The 18,104-nt window shown below is 37.4% G+C and overlaps 1 protein-coding gene across 2 annotated transcripts in view; it reads left to right on the forward strand.

The window, feature by feature from the left end:
* The window catches only part of TMX3 (thioredoxin related transmembrane protein 3), a 44,300-nt gene extending 30,828 nt beyond the window's left edge, over positions 1–13,472 (forward strand). For both annotated transcript variants that reach the window (XM_082853579.1, XM_082853580.1), the window contains 4 exons: positions 3,046–3,102; positions 6,990–7,119; positions 8,425–8,493; positions 9,971–13,472. In XM_082853579.1, the coding sequence (XP_082709705.1) occupies positions 3,046–3,102; positions 6,990–7,119; positions 8,425–8,493; positions 9,971–10,231 (517 nt within the window). In that variant the 3' untranslated portion in view covers positions 10,232–13,472. The remainder of the gene's footprint in view (positions 1–3,045; positions 3,103–6,989; positions 7,120–8,424; positions 8,494–9,970) is intronic.
* Positions 13,473–18,104: the final 4,632 nt, after the last annotated feature.

The raw sequence follows: 18,104 nt of genomic DNA on the forward strand, positions 1-18,104 counted from the left end.
AGGAGTATTTCATACTTTCAAAGATGAATCAAGGAGCTGAAGTGAATTACAGCATGTAGCATTTCAGTATGAATTGTTTGAAGTTTATTGATATGTCTTACAGGTTTAAAAAAAAACTTGTAATTTGTATCATACCTGAGTCTTGATAGGATTGGGGATAAGTTGGTGGTAAGAAAATATGCACATACAGGCATATACCTCAGAGGTATGGTGGGCTTGGCTCCAGCCCAGCGCAGTACAGCAAGTCGCATGAAATTTTTGGTTTTATTTAACATATAAAAGTTACGTTTTTGTATATTAAGTGTGCGGTAGCATTGTGTCTAAAAACTGTACGCACTTTAAAAATGCTGACCATCATCTGAGGCTTCAGTGAGTTGTAATCTTTTGGCTGGTGGAGGGTCTTGCCCCAATGTTGATGGCTGCTGACTGGCCAGGGTGGTGGTCACCACAGGTCAGGGTGGCTGTGGCTTTTTCTTAAAATGGGACAGCGGTGAAGTTTGCCTCATCCATTGACTCTTCCTTTCATGAACGATTTCTCCGTAGCGTTGGTAGCATTTTACCCATAGTCGAACATCTTTCAAAATTTGAAGCAGTCCTCTCAAACCTTGCTCCTTTGTCAACTCAGTTTATGTAATATTCTGAATCCTCTAAATGTTGTCATTTCAACAGTCCTCACAGCCCCCTCACCAGGAGTAGATTCCTGGAACCACTTTTAAGGAACCTCTTCGTTTGCTCATCCGGAGGAAGCAGCTCCTCATCCATTCAGGTTTTATCACAAAATTATACCAGTTCATTCACATCTTCAGGCTCCTCTTCTAAGTCTAGTTTTCTTACTGTATTCACCACATCTGCAATTACTTCCTCTCCTGAAATCTTGAACCCCTCAAAATCATCCATGAGGGTTGGAATCAGCTTCTTCCAAACTCCTGTTAATGGTGATATTTGACCTCTTCCTGTGAATCATGAATGTTCTTAATGGCATCTAGAATGGTGAATCCTTGCCAGAGGTTTTCAGTTTACTTTGCCCAGATTCATCAGAGGAATCACTATCTATGGCAGCTGTGGCCTTAGGATACGCGTTTCTTCAATAAGAAGACTTGAAAGTCAAAATGACTCCTTGATCCATGAGCTGCAGAATGGGTGTTGTGTTAGCAGGAGTGAAGACAACATTAATCTTATTGTGCATCTCCATTAGAGCTCTTGGGTGACCCAAGTGCATTGTCAATGAGTAGTAATATTTTGAAAAGAATCTCTTTTTTTCTGAGCAGTAGGTCTCAACAGTGAGGCTTAAAATATTCAGTAAACCATGTTGTATATAGATGTGCTGCATCCAGGCTTTGTTGTTCATTTGTAGGGCAAAAGGCAGGATAGATTTAGCATAAATCTTAAGGACCCTAGTATTTTCAGAATGGTAAATGAGCATTGGCTTCAACTTAAAGTCACCAACTATGTTTGCCCCTAACAAGATAGTCAGCCTGTCCTTTGAAGTTTTGAAGCCAGGCATTGTTGACTTCTCTCTAGCTAGAAATCCTAGATGGTGGCTTCTTCCAGTATAAGGCTGTTTCATCTACACTGAAAATCTGTTGTTTAGTGTAGCCACCTTCATGACTTATCTTAGCTAGACCTTTTGGATACCTTGCTGCAGCTTCTACATCAGCACTTGCTGATTCACCTTGCACTTCATGTTACGAAGATGGCTTCTTTGCCTAAACCTCATGAACCCACCTCTGCTAGCTTCAGATTTTTCTTCTACAGCTTCTTCTCCTCTCTTAGCCTTCATAGAATTGAAGAGAGTTTGGGCCTTGCTTTGGATTAGGCTTCGCCTTAAGGAAATATTGTGGCTGGTTTGATGATCTACCCAGACCACAAAAACTTTTCTGCATATCAGTAATAAGGTTGTTTTACTTTCTTACCATTCGTGTATTCGCTGGAGTAGCACTTTTAATTTCCTTCAAGAAGTTTTCCTTTGCATTCACAACTTGGCTAATTGTTTGCTGGAAGAGGCCTAGCTTTCAGCCTATCTGAGCTTCCAACTTCCCTTCCTTACTAAGCTTGATCTTTTATAGCTTTTGATTTACAGTGAAAGACGTGGGGACTCTTACACTTGAACATTTAGAGGCCATTGTAGTGTTATTAACTGGTCTAATTTCAATATTTTTGGGTCTTAAGGAATAGGGAGGCCCAGGGAGAGGGGGAGGGAGAGAGATGGGGGAACGGCTGGTTGCTGGAGCAGTCAGAACACACAAAACATTTATTGCTTAAATTCGAAGTCTTGTATGGGCACAGTTCGTGGCACCCCAAACATCACAATGGTAACATCAAAAATCACTGCTCACAGATCGCCAGAGCAGATATAATAATAATGAAAAAAGTTCGAAATATTGTGAGAATTACCAAAAATGTGACACAGAGACATGAAGTGAGCAAATGCTGTTGGAAAAATAGCACAGATAGACTCACTCAAAGCAGGGTTGCCAGAAACCTTCAGATTGTAAAAAACATAGTATCTGGGAACTGCAGTAAAGCAAAGCCCAATAAAAGGAGGTTGCCTGTATACTCATACATTTGACATAAAATTAAATGAGCAATCACAGGTCAGATACAGATGACGATTTTAATAGGAACTCAAAATGTTCCTATTTTAATAGGAACGTAAAAAATAGGTGATATTTTTTCCTGTATGCTAAATCAGTTTGTTACTGTTATAAAAGACAGTCAATATAAATTTGTTGCATTACTTAATTATTATGCCCTTTTTATTCTAAGTCTTCTAATCAAATATATCAATGATATTTGTATTTCTTGTGTTACATAGTATGAAACAAAATAGAAATGTCTTAAAATTTGCTTAATTTGTTACGTGTTTGTATCTCAAAAGCCAGTAGGATTCATACTTTTTTATATTTATTGTATGTGATTGATATGTTAAATGTTTACAGTGTTTGCATGCTTACCAAACCCTAAATTCAGTGCTTTGTATTTATCTTTTTTTTGTATTTAATATTGTCCTCTCTTTCTCTGTTCTTTTTGGTTGTTGTTGATTAGGGATTTTCAGTTTGGCCATATGGATGGAAATGACTATATAAATACCTTGCTGATGGAGTAAGTAAAATGCTAAATGACGAAATGATTTTGCTATCAACTCTATCAATTTTTTTTTTTTTTTTTTTTTTTTTGGCCACACTGTGTGGCTTGTGGGATTTTAGTTCCCTGACAAGGGATTGAACCTGTGCCCACTGCAGTGGAAGCACGGAGTCCTAACCACTGGACCTCCAGGGAAGTCCCGACTCTATCAATTTTTAAATTTCTGTTTTTCAGAGACAGGCAGGACTAATAGCTGAAAAAAGCAAACCTTTGTATATGCTAATGCAGATATTCTCCCATTAAATATTTACTTTAGTTTTTAAATCTGTATTTGAAACTTATTAAACTTTAAAGTTCTCTATACTAAAAAAAAACCTCCCAATTTAATGTTGACAATTTATAGTATTTTGGAAGGAAAACATCATTCAAAAACTTGTAAACTTTGTAGTTTCTGTTTAATATGAACCCTAAGTTCAGTTTTAATGAATAAATGTAGCTTAAGTAGAAAATTTTTAGCATTTAAGAATTCATTGCTATTCTAGAAGAATTTAACAGACTAAAGTAAGTTCATAGGAAAACTTTGCAGCTCTAATATAATATTGATTATGCTTATGATGTAAAGATCTGATTTGTCACTTCAGAAAGTTGATATTAGAAAACATTTACCAGACCTATACTGAATTAATAAGTTTCAAATAAAAGCCTACTCTGTTCAGCGGACGTTTAGTGAATATTTGCTGTAAGTCACACACTGTGTTTGGCATTGCACTGTTGATGCAAAAAAATGAGTAAATTATAGAGGCCCTGTCTTCAGATGCTCACGGTCTGCTGGGTGAAACAGCACGGTGACTCCAGCACTGTGTGGGAAGGCCTGTGTGGTACGGAGCTCTGGAAGCACGGAGAGACCCAGCCACACCAAAATGCACAGCAAGGCGCAGGGGCTCAGGAAACGCTTGCCACAAGAGCTGGTAATTAAGGGAGAGTCTAAAGAATGAGAAGTAGCTGAATGAAGAATGCAGCGAGGTTATTTCAGGCAGAGTGTAATAGCAAACACAAGAGTGTTTGGAAAATGGGTCTTAAAATAGCCTGGACGTGAAGATGGCGGAAGCCCTCCAGAGCTTTACCAACTCATAAACCCAGAATAACATTCATAATTTTCAGGTAAGAGCCTAAAATTACGAAGTAAAGTACCTTTATTCATTTATAATCAATTCATTATCCTTATTCCAATAAGAATTTGAGAGGGTTTACCGAAGACATACAGTACCAGATGTAATATATAATGAAGAAATCAAGACAAAGGGAAATAAAATAAAGGATCTATACAATTACTAAAGGTACTTAAACAATTTGAATTTTTAATACTCAAGACAAAGTAGAAAAACATTGTTTATACATTTCCCGTCCCCTGTAGAATAACTGTTGCTTATAGGAGTATGGCTGACCTTGTAGAAACCTAAGAGAAATTGCTATGCTATATAATCTCATAAAGGGGGGGCACATTATAATAGAAATTTATTTTTAATAGAACCTTTACAGTATATATAGTAGGGACTTCGATACAACCATTTATAATGTCCTTGGAGGCAAGCCAATAAAGTGATGCAGTAAAACATTTTGGGCAAGAGGCCAAAGCAGTTTGCATCTGATAAATAACTCCTTGATTCAGGATAATATTCAGAATTTCTAGAGATGGATGGACATTCCTTCATGAGTATTATTTCTAATGTGAGTTGTGAGATAGAAGTTTTGCTGCAGTTATGGTCAGAGAACAATAATCTCTACCACCAACCTCTTATTGTTTGTTTTTTTTTAAAATTCATACTTGGCTTTTTTTTTGAGAGAAGACAGAAGGCATATAATGATGGCTATATAATAATCGAAAGTCCTTAACGAGCACTTACCCTGTGACCAACACTGTACTGAGTTGTCAATGTATGTTTTCTGACTTTTACACTAACTCAGTAAGGTATAAGTACTGTTATTTCCATTTTATATAGATGAGGAAATTGAAATTTCTTAGAAGAAACTCAAGGAAGTTAAATAATAAGCCAAAGGATGCTCAGCAAGTAAGTCAAAGAGATCCAGTCCTCAAATGCAGATCTCTCTTACTGCAAAATCTCCTAACTACTGTAAGATCAGTATTGACACATAAATTAGTAGAATTTAATAAGTATTGACGCCTAAAAGTTTTTAACTTAGGGCAAATACGTGATATTATATAAGATAGTTAACACTGTAGTGTTGACGATGTTTTTTACTTTTTCTCAAAGTAAACAGGGTACTCTCAGACCTTTGGTCTATTAAATTACTTTGTGTTTGATTTTTGTGAGTATAGTTAAGAGGGAATAGGATGAGGTGCTATTTTTCATCGTTATTCAGATGGAATTATTTCAGAACAAATTGTTTCTAGTTCAGCTGTGTATTTAACTTTTTCATAAGATTTTTTATAGGAAGACCAGGTTCTACTTCATTCCATAAAAATAGAATTTTGCTACTGATGCAATATGATAACTAAACTACTATAAGTTAAAAAGTTGTCTCATGTTTTTATAAACAAGAATGAAGCTAAGATTGTTTTTTAGTTACAGTTAATTATTGCCTAACAATAATACTGGATAACAAAACACCCTGATACCCAGTGGCATAAAACAGCAATCCTTTATTCTCTCTCACTCGTCTGGGCTTGGCTAACCTTAGCCGGGTACAGCCAGACGTGGCTCCAAGCTGCCAGTTAGGTCCAGGTCTACCCTACGTGTCTTCCATGTCCTTGACCCTGGAGGGATATTTTCCTGGGGGATGTTCTTCTCATGGCAATAGCAGAAACACAAGAAGGCAAGCACATTTCAAGCCTCTGCTTCAGTCATTTCTGTGCCTTCCCATTGGCCAAACCACACGGCTGAGCCCAACATCAGGGATCATGTTTTGCCTCAATGAGAGAAGGACGTGGTGTGGGGAGGGATAGAGAATTATAAACAAGAAAGCAACCTCCTGGACCCAGTTACTTATGTGGTGATAATACAGTGCTGTAAATTGTTTCTACTGTAGAGTTTTGTGCTTTTGCATAATACATTCATATAGATATGAATAACCATAAATTGATAATGTAGGTGGCATACAGAATTAAGCACCTTTTTATGATTACGCAAAACCCTATTCTTGAAGGGATAAAAAATTATTTGAAGTAAATGACACATTAGTAATATTATGGTTTTTGTCTGCAAACTGAATTGACGTCTAGTATATCACTGAAGCACCCAAGAGGATGGGGTGATTATACCATAGGGTAGTGGGCGTTCAGAGGATTTGGAATAGTATTTATTGAATGTATATGATGTATTGATACAAGGAATGTGCTGGATATTTAACTTGAATTTTCTCATTTAACTTCTGTAGCAAGATAGGTACCCTGCCCCCCCACACCTTTATTCATTTATAAATGAAAAGTATTAGACTTAAACAAAGTTTTGGGAAAGCATCAGATCCGAACACAGGCAGTGTAACTCTGGAGACCATGCTGTTCCTTCTCTAGCTGCCTGAATGCCCTTTAACTGAGGTGGGCTGTATATAATTAAAGTGATGGTATTTAAGATAAACTTGTGGCCAGGAATTATATTGCCCAGAAATTGATACTTCTTACATAATAATTTTTATCCTTAGGATTGATCGTGAATACTCTTTTGTCTGATGTTGTATACTAATAGTTTTCATAAATGTTAATTTAGCTATTTTTTAAATTGATGCACAATTTGAATTTTTCTTTATGTAAACAAAGGAAGGCAAAGCTATTATAGCTCCCTCCTTTTGCACGTCTAGTTATTTAGATATAATTCAAATAAGTATCAGAATATTTGTTGTCTCTGTGTTTAACATGTATCTTGATTTCTTTGTTTTTCTATTTTCAGTGAATTAAAAGTCCCAACTGTGGTTGTACTGAATACTTCAAACCAACAGTACTTTTTACTAGATAGACAGATTAAGAAGGCAGAAGACATGGTCCAGTTCATTAATAATGTTTTGGATGGCACAGTAGATGTGAGTTTTTGCTTTAATTGCAATGGGGTGATGGGAGGAGGTGGAGGAGAAATGAGTTATTTTCTTCTGATTCTGAAAGAAAGAGTCGGCCATCACCCGGGGTGAGGGGCAGGCCTCCATCCTTGCTTCTCTCACATGATACGCAGAGTCACCTTCCCCAGGACCTAAGTGGCAGAGGCTGCTAATGGGTGGAATGTTATTTGGAGGACATAGGTTGTCATAGTGATGCGGGGAGGTGTTACTGGCATTTAGAGTCGGGCTAGGGATGCTAAGAGGTCTGCAGGGTACAGAGCTATCCGATAGTGAACTTCCTGACTCTTAGTACCTCTCTGGATTCAAGAATACAATTGCATTAAGTTACTTGGATTGGTTTTCTAAAAAAACCTGTGAATAGCACCACAGTTTCTTAAAAGATCAGGAAATGTATTTAAAACCAGCCCCAGTGGAGTGTTCCAAATATAATCCTACAAAATATTTCTCAGAAATGATGAATGGAGAATCTTAACTGTTTTTTTCTGTAAACCATATTGCAGTGTTTTTCAAACTGGGTTGTAGCCCGTATTAGAGGGTCATGAAATCACTTCAGCAGGTTGTGGCCAACATGCATCTTAATTCAATATACTAGAATAAGATAAGAGAAGAGACTTCAGTGCTTTTGTGAAGTGTAATTATTACTTTGCGAGACTTGTTTCAGCTTTACACAAACTATTTGAAAGTTGCCTCACAGAGTAACAAGTATTTCTTCTTTGGAAACACTCTTAATCACATAGTAGGAATTTTATATTTATGAAAATAACACTTGTTGAAATGATGCTCACCTGTATGAGTGAGAACCCTTCTATTTGTAAGTTAGTGAAATTCCAGGAATGAGCCAGACTTCAGGCATGGCCGAATGCAGGGATCTGATGGATTTTCATCAGGAATTTTTCTCCCTCTGCCTTCCAGCACTTTTTTCTCTTTGGGTTTCATCATCGGAGAGACTTTCCCTGCAGGACAGTGAGGATATCCTGCAGCAACTGTAACACTCTCAGCTAAACTGAAAAGCTGGGCAGGCCGGCACTTGGGTGGGTCTGCTTGGACTGTGACCAGGGAGGATGCATTTTCAGAGGAGAGTCAGACTGTGTTCATACAAGAGCAGAAGGAGGGTGGGACAGAGAAACCAGTAAATATTTACTCCGTGGCTCTTTCAGGTGCTCGGTGTAATCTTTTGTAGTCAACTCTTGACCTGCAATTGTAAGATTATCTAACAGAAAAATGAAATAATAGTACTGAAATAACAGTTGTTTTTTTCTTGTTAAATTTAAGGCCCAAGGAGGGGATAGCATTTTGCAGAGATTGAAAAGAATAGTATTTGATGCCAAATCTACTATTGTGGTAAGTTGTGACAGTGTGTTTAGTGTCACTAATAATTGAGACTATATCGGTATATAGGTTATGTCTAACTAAGGTAAAACCTGGAATTTCAAAGGATTCGGTAAAAGTACATATTCTTAACTTGCAAGATAAGAACTAGTACATATTTACGTTAAGAAAAGGTACTAATCAGGTGGATATTAAGTTTCTCCAATTATTCATTTCTGTATGATTGGTGAGTTAACTGGAATTCAGAATCACTGAACCTGATAGCATGACTTAAAGTGTTTTTCAGAGTTTCTTTCCTCCTCCTGCCCTTTTCAGCCCTTGGATCTGAAGCCTTCTTGCTGAGAACTCTAAGAAATCTCTCTTACGATCCCAGCTTCCACTGTCAGTCAGCCTGACTGCAGGGCAGCCCTAAATTTGTTGGAGCCTTACACTTAGTTCTGGTTGTCTATCTTGAGCTCCTCCACGGGTATTTTCGTTCATTACGGCAAAAGCAAAACAGAGCCAACCTTCTTCTGTTGGTGGGAAGTAAAGTCACGCTAATAACTCATCAGTTACTCCGTGCATCCTTCAGTATGTCAGTGACCTTCTTTCTGTGGATTGGGCCCTTATCCCATTATGTGTGGCTGCTGCCCTAGCCTCCACTTGGTCTTCACACTTCCTCTTGCCCCGCCTCCAGTCCTCTGCCTAATTAGTACCACTAAAATAATCAGTTCTGATCACTTTCCTTCCCTTTTCCTGTGATGCCCCTCACAATTCTCTGTCCGTCTCACATATTCTCCTCCTCAGTCTTTGAGCTCACACTGTACCCTGGCCTGCCTTGTTCTTACGCTTACATTTCTGCCTCAAAACACCTTTATTCTGTGATGCCTTTTTCCATTATCTCAATCCAAAGTGACCCTGCTCTCCTCTGAACTTGTCTATTTAGTTCTCAAGAGTTATAGTCACAATCCATAGAATATATTATAGTTGCAAAACCTATTCAGTTAAATTGCTTTTACTTTTCTGGGAGCCGAGGAGACAGTATATAAACTGAGGGAAATTATTAAGTTAATGTTGGTTTACTACTAACCAGACAAGTAAAAAATTGTTAAAAATGTTATGTGAAGAGAATATTATATGGTCAATAACCACCCTTCTCCATAGCAGATTCCTATAGCCAGGATATAACTGTACAGCTCTTGGCACATAATTGCCATCTCAAAAGAGACCTTTGTGATTAATGTGAGAAAAATAAACATCTTTTGAAAAGTAGTGGACAACTTGGTGCCTTTTTCTGCTGCCAATAGCTGGTTATACATACACACATACATGGGTATAAACTTTCTAAAGGGCCTTTCACGTGATAGTCACAACGGAAATATTGACATTGATTCACTGGAACTAAAAGCAAGTTGGATGGCAGCAAGAGGAAGAAATCTGTAGTGGTTTTAAATTCATTTGTGCTTTTTATATCAGAATACAAATGAGGGATGTAACTATCTTTCCACAGTCTATATTCAAGAGCTCTCCACTTATGGGCTGCTTTCTCTTTGGCCTGCCACTGGGTGTCATCAGCATCATGTGCTACGGCATCTACACGGCTGACACAGACGGAGGTTACATAGAAGAACGGTATGAAGTGTCCAGAAGTGAGACGGAAAGCCCAGAACCGGTAGAAGAGAGCAAAGAAAAACAGGAGCCCAGGAGTGGGGACTCTCTGGCGCCTGCAGTGCAAGAACCCAAAGATGTGTTAGAAAAGAAGAAAGACTGAGACTTTACCAAGATAAAATATTTCATAGGATTTCAAATTATTAAAGAGTCTATTCATTGAATTTAGACATTTAATCATGACCTTTACAGAAGAGAACACGGTGTTTGTATTTTGCTGACATCAACTGCATGGGTTATAAAATAGTCCTTCCGTAAATGGGGAGATGTTTGGAGCAAAGAGATGAAACGTTTGTCTAAAACAAACAAAATCAAAACACTCCATCAAAGTTTACCTTATAGATGTTGTTCTACCAGATCAGTTCTATTTGCATGTTTCTCTATCTGAATATTCTGTGACAAAATTAAGATTCTTGGGCAGAATATTTAAATTGGCCAGGCAGGTAGAAGATACGTGTGTGATAGAGAAAAATAACACCTCCACCTCCTACCATCCATTCTCCTCATGTTTTGGATAAGATTTATATGGACAAAATTAAGTCTTTAAAATTTAGGCACTTTAAGGAGAACTAATAACTTTTTCCAAGGATCAAATTAAGATTATGAGATAAAATAATTTGGTTTTATACAGCATAGTGATTTTATTTTGTTATTTTTAAAGGAGAGGAAATGTTACTTTTTACCTTTATACTCAGTTACATTATAAAACTTTCATACGGGCCTATATCGTGGGAAAAAAAAATAGTCTTATGTTTAATCTTTGCAGCAGAAACAGGATTTACTTGGATCAGTGATTTCAAATGATGCCCTGGACACTGAGAAGGTGTCTCAGCCAACACTGCAGGAAGGGAGGGGGGTCTCTGTCACCCCTACACTGCTTTAGCCAGAACAGCATACTTTTATTTCTCTGTTTTATATATTGGGATTTCGTCTAAAATTTTTTCTTTGGTAAAAAGCTCCTGCTGCTTTTTAAAAAGTAATATATATCATGTTTTTATTTTATGGTATGGTAACTTTATAGTAATTTATAATCTAGTGTGTGTGTATGTATATCTATATATACACATACACACATACATATACACATATGAAATTTATTGACATACATCTGTTATGTAATATTATGGGCGTGTCTGTGTTCATAATGAGTAATGAGTGGCATAATCAGCCTGTTAAAGAAACTTCATGTCCAGTGATTAAAGACATCTGCCAGTTACCTTCTCCGTCCTCCCCGTTGTTATCCATTTCAGCTAATGACCTCTCATCTTCTCTCCATAACGGAATAACATAGGCATTCTATCCCAAGTTATGTACAAAAACTGGTATCTTTTAAATAACATGTGGTATGTTTATGGTAGATTAGTTTATGTTTGAGACCTTCATTTTAGCTAAGTTTAGGATTTTTATTAAGTGACTATAATCTGGGTGGTTATTCATTGAGTTATGAAACATTTTTAAATGTTTCATCACTTTAAAACTATGTAATTCATGGTCCTGATAGTGAGGCTGTTTAGGGCTGTGGTCCCCAGGGCAGCCTGGGGCTATTTCTGATGCCAAGCTGATCACTACTAACCTGAGGCTCTTGTGCCTTTGTCCTAAGGAGTTACGAGGAATTGCTCTCTCGTACCTTTTAGTATGTAGTCATTACTTGTTCTTGATGTTGGGCGCCCCATTATTATCATTTTTATAAATGAAGCACGTATGCAGTCCCAGGAAATTTCACGAAATACTAGAATGAAATGTTATTCTTAAATGGAAACTGGAGATAAATGCTGTTAATTTAACAAGGAAATTTCTCTCTAAAGAGTAATGAGACAGTCTTTTGGAAAATAGATATTAATGTTGGCAGCAGTCAAGCTTATTTTGCAGCTGTGAAAAGCTTAGCTAAATACAGATGCCGCACGTTAGTCTCGGCCTGGTAGGGAAGTTACAGCTTAGCCACTACCAGTGGCAGGAGGAAGCTGTAAAAATGTCATGGCTTCTTTCTTCATGTTTATCACTAACAGATGTCTGTTATCTGCATGGTTTTGTCTTTTGTCAAGCACACCTATAAATTAAAGACCAAAACAGGGAAAAGAAAAAAAAAGGAGCAAAGCTTAATATGTATCAACAAAGTCCAGTGTTCTTTGTATTTCGAGATTTTCTTGTCTATAAATTAATGCCTTAGTTCTCTGTTATCTTTTTTCACAACACTATACTGTTGCCCCATATTCTTATTTGTGTTTTCAAAATGTGTCTATTTGGGAAACAAAAAATGTAGATGGTTTGTAAGTGAATAATTTTTTTTTTATTAAAATTTTGCTTTTTACTTGTCTCTACTTTAGGATATTGTCACAATATCCTCACAAAACCAGTTGAAAGTTTTTGCTCAGTAGTATGGTTTTCCCCTCAATGTGATATCAGCGTTTACTAGAAATGCTGTTTTCGTTTTAGGAAAAATTACTTCAAAATAAAGGAAGGTTTCTTAATGAATCTTGTAGAAGAACATAGATATCATCCTAATTCAGTGATGAATCTCACTGTGATTACATATCAATAGGGGGAATACCCTTCAGTAAGTTGGAGTTTTGCCTTCTCTTTCAGTGGCAATAAAGTTCTGTTTCTGACTTCTAATATTCAAGATGCTAGATGCTTGCTGTTGCTGAATCTGGTGCTCAGACAGTTTTTAAAGATATTTCAAAGAGAGAAAGTGCATGTTTTCATGGAGCAGCGCACCTCATTATAGCTTGCCGTCCTTTTTGTTTCATTGTATACGTTAATATTTCTCTATATCTGAAACTTAGGTGGATTAGACCTGGAGTTTTCACTTGCTTCTTTATACATAGTGCTCCCTGGTATCTGAGTTAGAAATAACGTGAAGAGCCAAATGTCTAGCGGCTGAAGGATGGGTCTATATGAATAGTAAAACAATTAGCTATATTGTTTTCATTCAGTGGATATTTGTTCTTGTTGATATTTCTTGTGTTTTGTTTCAGGGGCTTTGGGGTTTTGATTTTGCAGAAAGTAATTTAAATATTTTCATCTTTGCTTCACATGATATGGAAGTAGGACAGGGAAAATCACTCAGCTATTCTTTTTATATAGAGAGTGTTCAAATAAACAAGTGTAGGATGTTAAGACTATCAATTAATTGGTGGGATTAGGTTTGCCATTTTATTTTTATAAATATATATTTTTTCTGAATGTGTCTGAGTCCAAGAGTGGGCAAAAAATAATTTTCTACTTTGGACTAATCTATAAAGGGTTTTGAAAGTTTGTGTTACTAACTCGTTGAATTCATGATATCCTGCCTTAAGGCACCAATTGTAAATCTTCATTTTTCTAAAATAAATTAATTGAAAACATGTAACCGTTTGTTATTTTTACCATTTATCTTTTGGTTGTCTGGGATGTAAATAATTCTCTATGCAAAGCAAAAAGGACAGTTGAGACTTCATCTTCCACGGTGGTTTTTTTTTTCCTTTTATTAATTGTAAGTTATTTGTAATTATAGAAACATAGTTTTAAAATTTAAACAGACTTGATAGAGATAAGATTGTAATCTAATTCTTTCATATTGAAGGTTCATAGGTTTGATATATTTTGTATTTGTAAAACCTGACCATTTTAAATATTAATTACAGAGTTTAGAGCTAGAATAATTGGATTTGAGTCCTTGATCCAACTGCCAGAGTGTCATCTTGGACACAACACAACCACCCCTCACTTTCACTGTCACTAAAATGGGAATCTAAAGCCTCAAGGTTTTCTTTTTTAAAATAGCAAACAAATGGGGAAAGTATATTATGAAAAAACAAAACTTTATGCAGATTAATGTTTTGTAATTTGTTTTTCCCATTTTATGCCATGAGCATATCTTTTAGTGAGAATCACTCTGGCAGAGGAATAACAGCCACAAAATTGGTTCCACACAGCCTGTGGATGTGTGCAGACTGACTGATTAGGACGGGCCTCTTCTGATAAGAGCCCTCAACTTTTTTCTAAGTCCATTCCTATAAACAGAAAAGATGTTTTAAACAGGTAGTAAAAAAAGGGGCTATTATTTTGTTGCAGTTTATTCTTTCAGCAAATGTTTATTACATGTCTTCTACGTACTCCTGAGGATACAGCCGTAAAAGGCAGTCACAGCCTCAGTCCTCATGGAGTTTTTAGCTGCAATAACTGGTACTTGGGCTTACGTCAAGCGCTCATTTGTAAGTTTTCTACTTTTCTGTTTCTCTTAGTTTCCCTTCTCATATAATTTGTTGTTCAGCATCTAATTGTTGCTATTAGATCTTTGGGACTCCGAGGGTAGGAGACCAGGACAATACAGCTGGCATCAGTATGAAGGGTTGGGATTTACTCAGCATGTCTGTGACTGTCCGTGGGTGGATGACACGGAGGGGGAGCAGTTCAACGTGAGGGAGCTCTGGGCGAAAGCAATCTCCAGGGACACAGCCGGCTTCCTGGGGGGGTCAGAATCCCCACATGGAAAATATGTAAACATAAGCCGGCATAAGGCCATAAATGCGAGCACTAAAGCCACCCTCTACACCGACATTCACAACCGTCCCTTCCCTTTCCAGCAAAAGTCCCAAAAGAGTGTCGGCCAGCTTTTATATGGTAAATTTTAGTTGGGTGGATGAAGCAGTCGAGTGAAACTGATGAATATGTAATAGGAACTGAGGATATTTTTCCTCTCATTCAGAGTTTTCACATCGATTTGACATCCCTGTCTTCATCACTAGGGTCACTTAAAGATTTATGGAACAGTGGTTTTCTTCCTTCGAAGTTGTTTGATACTCTGCAGCTTCTGAACATATGTTTGATGTTAGTAGAAATTCTATATCAAACCATAAGAATCCAGTCACAACTACAGTAAATGATCAGATTTTAATGACTCATACAATGACATTTAGTATTTTGATGTTGTACACTCAAAACTAATCTGTGTAACTAATAAATCTGTGTTAAATTCCTTTGTCTCCTTTTTATTCTTAAACTGACTGTTAAACTGTAAGATTCTGAATTGGCATTATTGAGACTTCTGGACTGTGTGACTTTTCCAAACAATACTTTATTGTTCTAAACCAAATAATTGATACAAGGACTTAATATTAAAGATTTTTGTAAAGTAAAAGATTACTCCCTTTTTGTACAACAGGTGATTCTGAAAGGAGTAAAAGAATTTACAAAATTCACCCTATTTTTGGACATAGGTTAATTTCACATTTTTAATAAAAACTAGGTAGTTTAGTTTTCAGGATTATCATATAAACCTCTTTTGCCCAAATTATTACCCTTACTACAGTCTATTCCTCTCAGTTGACAGTATGATCTCAAATTGTGAATTGCTGGCCTTCAAAATAATGAGTTCTTCTCTATGGTCCTTGTAAATACATAGAGTGATTTAAATATTAACTGTGAAGCATAACGGTAATTTCCACAGGTGCCTAAGGACCTCTAGGAAGATACACCGGGAATATTTTTTTCTAGAAAGATCCAGTTATTTATTAAATTATGAGGTACTCCTCAGATATTATGGAGGAAAGTCGTTGATGATTAATCTTTTTTTTAAATTTTTTTTTACATCTTTATTGGAGTATAATTGCTTTACAATGGTGTGTTAGTTTCTGATTAATCTTTTTAAATGTATAGTATGAAGTATAGTTTAAAGAGCCTTTGGAGATAAACTGCGGTTGATATGAGTAGAATCGCTCAATAATTGTTTAAATCTGAACAAGGCACTTAACCTCCCTTGCTCATTATCTCTGATGGGGGGGGCAGTGGCTTGTCCCCCCCATTCCCTTCTCAGGAGTGAAGTTGGGAACCTTAAACTCGGTGGTGTTATCATGTATGTGCATAAAGAGGCTGAAGTTTTATGGGACTCGGTAGAAAAATGTCAAGACGTTAGGGTGTGTTGGCCACTGCCTGTGATCTTCGGGAAGGTCCTTATAGGAAAGAGACAGCATGGGAAAACAGGAAGGGAGCATACAGCTCTGCAGAGAGCCTTCTCCCTGAAGCCAACAGTATGTGACTGAGGTAACCATTTTCCTTTTTTACTTGCAAAAGCCAAGTTCCTTGCTTCAGGATTAATTTAAGAATCACTCACATATGGCCACAGGGAACGATAGTTTAAGAGTCTCCTGACCACGTTGCTCACTCTACTGCCAAATGATGATCTCCTAGCTCTCTATCTGGAAAAACACGGTATTTCCAGGAAGTAGTAAGTGCTGTACGTTGTTTTCTTATCTAAATTTCTGTGGGGAAAAGGATTTCAGTAAATGATGCTAAATCAGTTGGCTATCCCATGGGGAAAAAGAGTGACCACTGATTGATCCCACCTAACACCATACACAGAAATTAATTCAAAATGGATCATAGACCTAAATATGAAAAATTTTCTTAGAGAAAATCTTCCTGACCTTTGGTGTAGAACAATTGCTTAAAGAGGACACAAGACGACTAACATGAAAAAAAGTATCAATTGAATCTCATTAGAATTAAGAATTTCTTTTTATCAAAAGACACCATTAGACAGTGAAAAGAAAGATGTTCACAATTTTTACATCTACCAAAGGACTTCTGTCCAGAATATACAAAGAACATTTGTAAATCAATAAGGAAAAGACAACCCAATGTAAATAATGCACAAAGGATGGGAATAGGAACTTTACAAAAAAGAATTTCCAAGTGGTCAATGAGACTACTAGCAGGTACTCAACATCACTCCTCGTTCAGTCTCTTGATTTTAAAAATCTCACAAATCTGTATCTCCAGCTTGTATATCTGACTTGACATCTCTACTTGGGTGTTTAATAGGCAGTTCAAACACCATGTCCTAAACACTGATTTTCCACCAAATGCCTGCTTTTACTCAGTCTTTCTCATCTCAGTAAATGGTAACTTCGTTTTTCTAATTACTCAGGTCAGAAACCCTGGATCTATCCATAGCTTCTTTCCTTCAACACCTGATATCTAATCTGTGAGAAACTGTTAGCTGTATCTCTTTTTTAAAATTATTTATTTTTGGCTGCATTGGGTATTCGTTGCTGCGCGCGGGCTTTCTCTAGCTGCGGCAAGCAGGTGCTACTCTTTGTTGCGGTGCGCGGGCTTCTCATTGCAGTGGCTTCTCTTGTTGCGAAGCACGGGCTCTAGGCACGTGGACTCAGTAGTTGTGGCTCACGGGCTCTAGAGCGCAGGCTCAGTAGTTGTGGCACACGGGCTTAGTTGCCCTGCAGCATGTGGGATTTTCCTGGACCAGGGCTCGAACCCGTATCCCCTGCATTGGCAGGCGGATTCTTAACCACTGGGCCACCAGGGAAGCCTTAGCTGTATCTTTAAAGAAGTCAGGCTTCACACCATTTTCCAGGTTCCCATCTCTATTCAGGCTGCTGTATCCGTTACCAGGCTTTGCTGTTCCACCCTTGCCTGACTGCAGTCCACCATCAAAAGAGCAGCTAAAGGGATCCTCTTAATACAAGGAGGATCGTGGCATTTGTCTGCTCAGAACATTCCAGTGGCTTCTTATCTTACTCAGCATAATACCCATGTTTTTGGTTATGTTATTGGTTGAAATATGTCCCCCAAACTTCATACATTGAAGTTCTAACCCCTAGTGCCTCAGAATGTGACCTTATTTGGAAATAGGTTTGTTACAGATATAATTAGTTAGCATAAAGTCATACTGAAGTAGGGTGAATCCTAATTCAGTATGACTGGTGTCCTCACAAAAAGGGAAATTTGGGGACAGACACACATGCAGGGAGAATGCCATACAAAGATTAAGGCACAGATTGGAGTGATGCTTTTACAAGCCAAGGAACACCAAAGATTGCCAACAAACCACCAGAAGCTGGGAAAGAGACATGGAATGGATGCTCTCTCGCAGCCTCAAGAACTAACCCTGACAACGTCTTGACCTTTGACTTCTGGCCTCCAGAAGAACAGTGAGGCAGTAAAATTCTGTTATTTAAGCCACCCAGTTTGTGGTACTC

This window comes from Leucopleurus acutus (assembly GCF_964270905.1).
Source record: "Leucopleurus acutus genome assembly, chromosome: 13".
In the NCBI taxonomy this organism is placed as follows: domain Eukaryota; kingdom Metazoa; phylum Chordata; class Mammalia; order Artiodactyla; family Delphinidae; genus Leucopleurus; species Leucopleurus acutus.